We start from the raw sequence: 8,534 nt of genomic DNA on the forward strand, positions 1-8,534 counted from the left end.
AGCCATTTCAGTCACCCACAGCATTCTGTTCCCACTGGTCCAAGACACATCCCGGTAACCCTCGAGTTACGTCACTTTCACTGATCTCTAAAATTGGAGGCAGAAGATAAATGGGGAGGCACCCACAATGCAAATACGATGGTGACAATGGATTTCACTGTCACAGAAATGTAGAGCTGGCTGTCCTTTTGATCTCTTCTGACTAGCAAACCCCAACCCCCAAGGTTTGTTGCTGGGCTTAGGCTGCAGGAGCCCTCCGTACAGAGGTCAGAGCTCAGCTGGCTGCTTCTTCCAGATGAGTCCTGTCTCCTTGGGACAGTAATCCTCTTCCTCTAACGGGGAGTGGACTGTGTAAAGTCTTCCTCCAGCGCAGCCAGTTACCACGCTATGTGTTTGGAAACGAGTTTGCATCTTTCTGTACCCTAAAGTCTTTGATGAGGCAACTGGGAAGTGGCAGGAGGCAGCAGGACACTGCTAAAATGGGGTTCAGTCAACATTGATAAGAACTGCAGAAAGCAACCATCAACGACACGTTTACAAGCTTACTAGAAAACAGGAACTTTCGCAAAGCTAGCTTGAGGCTCAAGTGCTTTTTATACCTTTATTTTATTAGCTTTCAGTTTGCCCAGTTCTAATCATCCTGTAAGGCAGGGATGCTTAGCTTCCCACTTAAACTTGCTAAATTGCTGGCATCTACGCTGAAGCAGTTTTTGAGTTGAAATTAGAAAACTGCTGGGTGCAGTGCCACATGCCTGTAATAGCAGCACTCAGGAGGCTGAGGAAAGGGGATTGCAAGTTTGAAGCAGACCTGGGGTAGACACTACCCCCCCCCCGACACACACACACACACACGACATAGGCCAATGAATCCCAAAGCATGCATTTCAGTGTTGGCAAGGATATCTCTACTAGCTGGGTGACTTCAGCCAAGTCACTCTCTCTCTGGCCATGCATGCCATAAAACACAAGCTATCATTTGCAACAACTAAATATACAGGAAAGCATATTATGAGTGCCTTGAATTGGCATCTACTAACAACAATTTCCTATCTTCCAAAACACCTGCCTCTCTCAAAAAGCATACCTTAGAGACACTTAATAAATAAATCTTCCATTATCATAGGCTTTTCCAGCCCTAGGATCCCAAAGACACAGAAATTTGACAGCTGTTTCTAGTATTTATATGAAGACTTACATTCTTGCTTGTCCTAAAAAATCTCTCTTGCCTTGCAGATTACATGAAAGAATCCGTGTGCAGCTCTAGTACTTGTTCCTTGAATAGCAGTGAAAACCCTTATGCCACAATTAAGGACCCGCCCATTCTCCCCTGCAAGCTTCCAGAAAACAGCTACGTAGAAATGAAGTCACCTGTGCACAGGGGGTCTCCGTACACAGATGTGCCATCCTTGTCGACATCTAATAAAAATATATATGAAGTTGGTAGGTGTCTCAAATAAGTGAAAACTTAGTGAAATTGGGGCCAAAGTGCAGTACCTCAAGGAAAACCAAGCCCTCTACACTCGCCCTGTCTTCATAAAACACCCTTCTTTGGTTGCTTTTTAAGGAATACAAGGTGAACTCTTTGCTAATGCAGGAAATCAGACTCTTGTGCCAACTCTGCTTTAAAACACACGCGCGCACACACACACACACACACACACACACACGCACATATGCACCAGAATATGAAGCAGAACTAGGGTGGGGAATGGGTACATAGGCTTCAAATGATTACTGATAAAAATCTCAAAAAAAAAAATCAGAACCAATGCTTACACATTTCTGAATCATCTTCATAGTTTAAACTGTACTGCTGGGCTCACTGATAAGAACCTACTTCTATGACCCTAAATCACTTGGGGTTGGCCAGAGGCCAGGATTTCAACAGCACATTCCCTTAGGTTTTCCATACTTTCACAACAAGCCTCCAGCCTAGCTCTCATTGTCTGTCTAGATTTGTAGGCCTATCTCCTCTCCCCACCAAGTCAAACAGAACTCTCTGCCCTCCCAAGAAGGCAACCAAAGCTAACCTCTCTGAATTCATTTTTCACTATATTCCTTAGAGCCCACAGTCAGTGTGGTCCAAGAAGGCCGCGGTCATAACTCCAGCTATATCCAGAATCCATACGACATTCCTAGGAACAGCCATATTCCTGGTCACTATGACCTCCTCCCAGTAAGACAAAGCCCTGCCAGGGGGCCCTCCCAGGACAAGCAAGAGGGCTAAGCTTCTCTCTTGCAGCACGCTGAATATTCTCTGACTCTCGGAAAGAAGACAACCCCTTGACTTGAATACTGATACAGATTGGCTCCAGCTGCATATTACATTCACCTGGAACTAAAGAAGAGCTTCCAAATGGGACTTGGATAATTGTTCAAAGTCTGTAAACAAAGGCAAATCCTATCACCCACCCATCCCCCAGCCCTTAATGCCCTGGATTCTACAATTTCTAAAGCATTTAAGATACCACTACTCATCAACATCAGCTAAAATACATATATTTAACATTCTGAAATACGATGCTTAAAAAGCATGTAGCATAGCAAACCTTCCATGGAGGAAAAGGGGCCTGGGGAGACAAGTGGGTTAAAGCACCTGAAATGTATAGATACTTTTGGTTACTGTTACCATTGACATCTGTTTTATTGCTAAGATAATTAGTACACACACCACAAACTATTCTGTATTGGTCCTAAAATACCTGTACCTGTAGGTCTGTCCACTGAATTACAAGGGCCAAGATTACAGAATTCAATCTGATGCTGATGACCTCCATTTTTTTTTTTTTAAACAAGACTTTGAAGAAAGAAAAAAAAAAAATAGTTTCCAAATTGCAGTAGTTTCAGTCTACTGATTTCTAGGCCAGCTTTACCAAATTCTGCCAATTCTAATTGCCAGAACAGTGCAAGCCAGTCCCAATCATATTATCACCTTAAATCTGACACTTGATTCTGTCCACATGAAACAGGAAATAGGGCATAGAGATGCTGCTTTATCAAGTGATTAGTCGTAAACTAGTAAAAATTAAGTACCTTTAAAATTGGCCTAATTTATTTAGTTGGGATTCCTTGACTGTTTGCTTTCAAGCAGTTCTTTGTACATTTTGAGCTTGATGTATTATGGAACCAAAAAGTGTAGAGGAAATAAGACAAATGTGGGTACATCAAGTTTATGTTGCTTTTGCTTTATGCTTTTTGATGGCTAAATGACACTAATGTTCAAAGAAAGAATGGACTATATAACTAATTGCTGTAAATTGGTGTAAAATGTCACAGTAAACAACACAAGAGGATATAAAATGCTTAAAACCACCACATTCCAAGACGGCCAAATACATATTCCAACAAGCTAATGCTCCAGATCCCAGTGTCCGGATGGCCTGGACCTTCCACTACTAATGAACCAGGTCATTGAGGCATGGACGATGCCGAATGGAGCCAACCCCCAACCCTCCAGAGGACCTCTTCACAACAATGAAACGGGCAGACAATGGACGCTAATGACCACACTGATGCCACTGCATTCTGGTAATAGTCCAGCTAGTCAAAAACATATCTATAAAAGGTATAGAGAAGAAGTAAATGGCTGCAAGCTTGGAACATTGTTACCGGAAGTGCACCAGCTCTGAAACCCTTGGTGGAAACTGGAAGTCAGCCATGGTATTACTTTGGGCAACAGCAAAAGCAAGAACACTAATGAGGAAGCCCCCCCCCCCCATTTTACTCAAGGCATAGGCAAAGTTTAGTTAGAGGAAAATATACAATACTACATGAATGCTGCATGTGTGCATGGGCACGAGCAACTAGCAACAGTAAACTGACTTTCAAAAAAGCCTTATTAAGATATAAATACTAGAAAATTGCTTTGTAGGCCCAAATGCATATTTGTCATACATACATAGAAAGAACTAGAGATAAGAGACTTACCTCAGTATTTCAGGGCTGCAAATGCTCAATTATCTTTGTGAAGCAAGGAGGAAGAATCATGGCGAGGTTGGATCAGCAAAGAGAAACTGCATCTCAGACCCAGGTTTCATCTTCTCCCCTTATCTTGCATGCACAGTAACCGCTCCCTGGCGTACTGCAAACAAGCAGCATCGCTCGAGTTTCAACTTTTACCCATCTTTTGCCAACTACCCTCTGGGCAAGTGTCCAGCAAGAAGTGGAATGGCTAGAGCACTGGATCAGACAGATTTCTGGCAAGTACTGGCCCTCTTTGAGCTCCTTTATTGCCCTTGCCCCAAAATAACAGCAGAAGCAGAAAATATAAAAGGGAGCCCCAACAAACACTCAGCTCTAGCATTCTGACTTTTTAAAGCACTGTAGTACAACTCAGCTCAGACAACACAGAGAAGGGCAAGGCAAAGGATGTGAATAATGCAGGGTGACAACAGCTGCCTTCACACATCTAAGAGTTACTGATGAAAGACATTTCAACCTTACAGACCAACTGTGAGAAATTGTTCTCTAGCACTGTCACAAACAGGTTCATGGTCAGCCTACACAGGTGCACTGTGCATTTTACTGGTGACGTGGAATAATCTGTTTGCTATTTTTCAGAAACTACATTTTCAATCAAATTGATAGGCATACAATTCAGATGAAGAAAGCAACTGTATAATGGCATAAGAGACTATAAAATGGCAATACTTTTTTTAAACCACAGATTTGTAATATATTTGTTCACTGTGCAGAGGGATTGTACCTTGTACAAAATAAAATGAATTTCTCAAACTAATTGAACAAGAATGCCTGCTGTTTGTTGTATTACAAGCTGAAAACATGTGTATCCTCTACACTCCAGGGTTTTAGGTTTATTTTGTATGGTCAATTTAAGCCGCTGGAAGAGTGAGAATTATGTCAATATACGCTTAAAAATAGTAATGAAAAAGGTTGTAAAACAAGGTGTCTCTACCTTTAAAGTCATGAATGGGACCAGTATATTCTTACCACGTCAAAAGTACTTTAAAAGTGTAAACACATCTGCCTTCCCAAATATGTGTACTCAGAGATGTCTATGATAGCTATGCTCGGCTCCAGAGGCACAAAGGTGGGTAAAACAAAACCAGGAACAGAGGACAAAGGTCGTCCTAGGCAATGGAAAAAGGGCAAGTACAAGAACTACTTAATTGATATAAATCCTGCAAACAGCTCTCTACTAGAAGTTCTCATCCAGTACAGTCACTCTGTCTTATGACCTTTTAAAACAACCTTCTGGGGCCAGGGATATAGCTCAGTGGCATAAGTGGCTGCCTGGCAAGTGCAAGGTTCTGAGTTCGATTGTCCTTACCAAAAAACACATACATACATAGATACATACAAAAACATAGCCTTTTGAGCTGACAGAAAACCAACAGGATTCATTGTATAATAAAATAAAGTAAAAAAGAAATAAATAAAAAAACTTATTGAAAGCAGTAAGTTTAAACTTCTCAAATGTACATAAATCTCATATTTGGGCCAAACCAAAATATTCCAGCCTGCCAGTCATAAGGTTTATGTGACACTCAAAAGTTATTTCAATTTAATATGATGTTTAACCAAAAATAACAGAGTTTTCTGATTAGAATAACACTAATTCAGAACAGATCAACAGGTAACTGTCTGGGGCTGGGGATTTATATCTAGTAAAAGGCAAAACATAGTAAGGGATTAAGGCTAAAAAAGGAGTTTATTCTCAATAATTTAAAATTATGTCCTGTTAGTCTCAGAATACTAAGTTACCCAGTACCATAAATGGTAACCATTTATGGTCGACAGCTGTGAGCTTTGCACTCAGTATAAGATGACTTAGGAAGGATATATTCTACTAGTCACTCATCTGACCAGAAAGACAGAAGGGGCCCATTTAATCAGTGTGAGAGGAGATGGAAAATCTTGCTAAGAGGTACGGACTGATGGACACATGGGGGTTCATTATACTATTACTTATACTTCTGTATTTTTAAACATTTATAGAATTGTAACATGTAATTACAGATCTGTAATTTTAATAAAAAAAATTTTTTTTTACTTTTTCTTTAACTTTTTATTGGTACTGGGGATCGAACTCACGACCCCCTGCTTACAAGGCACGTGCTTATGCCACAGAGCTAAATCCCCAGCCCCTTAATAAAAATTTTTAAAACAAATGTTAATTCTCAGACTTTAGCCCCCCAAGCTACATCAGCATGAAGCCCAGGATCAGACCCCCTTCCCTCTTACACAGTCCACTCCTCTGCTCTGACACAGGGCTGCAAGGGGGCGGGCGGTATCATGAGCGTCAGTGTGCACAAAGCATATGCCCACCCTGAGGATCTTCACAGCTCGATGACTGCAAAAGGCCCGAGGTGAACAGAGGGCTTCGGTGATCAGTGGAGCACTGATGAGCTATCTTTTCCCTGGTCTTGCAGAGCTCCATACTGAGATGTAGTCTAATCCACACCCACGGCAGGCAGAAGCCACTGTCCAGCCCACAGATGGGTCCTTTTGGAGCCTGAGTACTTCAACTGGACTCCGGCACAGGACAGGAATACTGCTGGGTGCTAATTTTCACTCCCATCACTGGTGCTACTAAAGAGACTGGTTAACAGCCAATACAGAGGACATTTTATGTTCCTATCTCTCTCAAAAATTATCTATCCTGCTGGGGATTTAGCTCCGTGGCTTAAGTGCCTGCCTGACAAGCCCAAGGTTGTGAGTTCGATCCCCGGTATAAAAAAAAGAATTATCAATCCTGTTTAATAAATACGTAAGAACTAAATTAATGTTTCACCAAAAACTTGCCATACTGTGTGTAAACACCAACCTATACATTGGATTTAATCACTGGCTCTGTTGGATAGCTAGTTCTGTGGGTTGATCTACTTTCTTGTATATTTCTATACTAAAGAGATCATTTTTTAAAAATTTAAATACAAAATGCCTTTAAAAATTCTTGCCCAGACATGACTGTATTTCAAAGTAGGTATCAAAGTCAGCAGAACTGTTTAACAGCAGAAAACAAGCAGTCCTCAGACTGACAGCCGATGTAGCAGCCCATCAGATGCTCTTCCCCTTAGCACATCACAAAAACAGTTATTTGCTAATGTTCTGAAAAATTTCCTCTTATTCAATGCCATTAACAAAGAAATAACATTTTTAAGTTACTGTGATAAGACAAAAAACATTTTGCACGGTATATACTTGATTTATTTATCCATTAAGTTAGAGTGAGTTAGAATGTATAGTATTTTGGCTTTAGTATCTAAAGAGTTCATTCAGAGAATTACAGAATTAAAAGTTGGGACAAATCCCAGAAAGGCTCTAATCTAGTCCTATCATTAAGTGGAAGAACATTAATGCACAACTGTGATAGAACCTACTGTCACCCAGTCCAGTTCTGTATTACATCTACCATTACCAAGCGTGGTGGCACACACCTGTAATCCTAGCACTCGAGAGGCTGAGGCAGGAGGATCACTGTGAGTTGGAGGTCAACCTGGGTTATAGTGAGTTCAAGGCCAGCCAGAACTACACAGTGAAACTTGTCTCAAAAAACCTAAATAAGTAAATCTATAACTTGCAATGTTTAAGTCAAATAGTTTAGCGTATTTTCTAATAGATACCTTGAATGTATATATTATGCAAATACATTTAAAATTTCTGCCCACCAGCTCAACTTCTAACAAAACAAATACCCTTCCTCTAATCGTTTCCTTACATGTAAGACACAATGATATTAGCATGCTCTATCACTTACTGTCAGCACTGGCCTCCTGTGATTTGGGAGAACTCAGCCACTGTTTCAATTGTTAAAATGAACACTCCAGTTTCTCTTAAAACTGCATAGGCGCTCAGACACGCAGACCTGCCTAATCTTAGAAAGGTATGTGGCACCAGCACGGCCCAACCAGAAGAGAACAGTGCTCTCTTCTCTTTAGCAGGAGCCTCACGGCTCCTTGTGTCATCAGCCCACTAAGTGGCATGGTGAAAGAGACTCCTTTCACAGTCTTTCATCATTTTTTTTTTACAACACAATAAATGGAGATCACAGATAATCCTAAACAAAATTCACATTTTGTTTTGAATTTTTTCAGGTTTATGGTATGTGTAACCAATGAGATGACTGATTTCTGTTATTTTCCTGTGTTAAATAAAAGATGTTAAAGATCCACAAATTGAAACCTAACAAGTTGGATTAAGTTCTTGTGTGTATATGGTGATGGCCAAAAAATCTAAATATTTTTCTTTAAGCTAGATGAAAGAAATTATCCTAATAGTTGAAACCACTGAGAGTATTTCTATTTAATAAGTCAGCAAAGACAAAATTTAAGACATTCATTTTTCCAAAAACAAAAAAAAATACAATTAGATCTGATGTGCCCACACTTTTAAGAAATCTAACTTTTCTGTAGAATCCTTCAGGACTAAAAAGATCCCTGGCAAGACACTGGCTGACATCTCTTTTTACAATGACAATTTAGCACACTAAATGAAATGTCTAATAACTTACCCTTACCTAGTGGCAACTATTATTAAAAAGAAATCACACTTGAGACAACAACATTTAAGTT

The 8,534-nt window shown here is 40.3% G+C and overlaps 1 protein-coding gene across 7 annotated transcripts in view; it reads left to right on the top strand.

Moving 5' to 3' along the window:
* The window catches only part of Megf11 (multiple EGF like domains 11), a 273,478-nt gene extending 268,740 nt beyond the window's left edge, over positions 1-4,738 (top strand). For 5 of the 7 annotated variants that reach the window (XM_063243299.1, XM_063243301.1, XM_063243298.1 and 2 more), the window contains 2 exons: positions 1,234-1,440; positions 2,064-4,738. In XM_063243299.1, the coding sequence (XP_063099369.1) occupies positions 1,234-1,440; positions 2,064-2,227 (371 nt within the window). In that variant the 3' untranslated portion in view covers positions 2,228-4,738. Of the gene's footprint in view, positions 1-1,233; positions 1,442-2,063 lie in introns of those variants that run through there. The other 2 variants (XR_010045594.1, XM_063243304.1) reach the window with 1 other exon arrangement.
* Positions 4,739-8,534: the final 3,796 nt, after the last annotated feature.

This window comes from Cavia porcellus, unplaced genomic scaffold (genome assembly GCF_034190915.1).
Source record: "Cavia porcellus strain 051 isolate PalLab524CR breed Dunkin Hartley unplaced genomic scaffold, mCavPor4.1 scaffold_37, whole genome shotgun sequence".
Classification (NCBI taxonomy): Eukaryota; Metazoa; Chordata; class Mammalia; order Rodentia; family Caviidae; genus Cavia; species Cavia porcellus.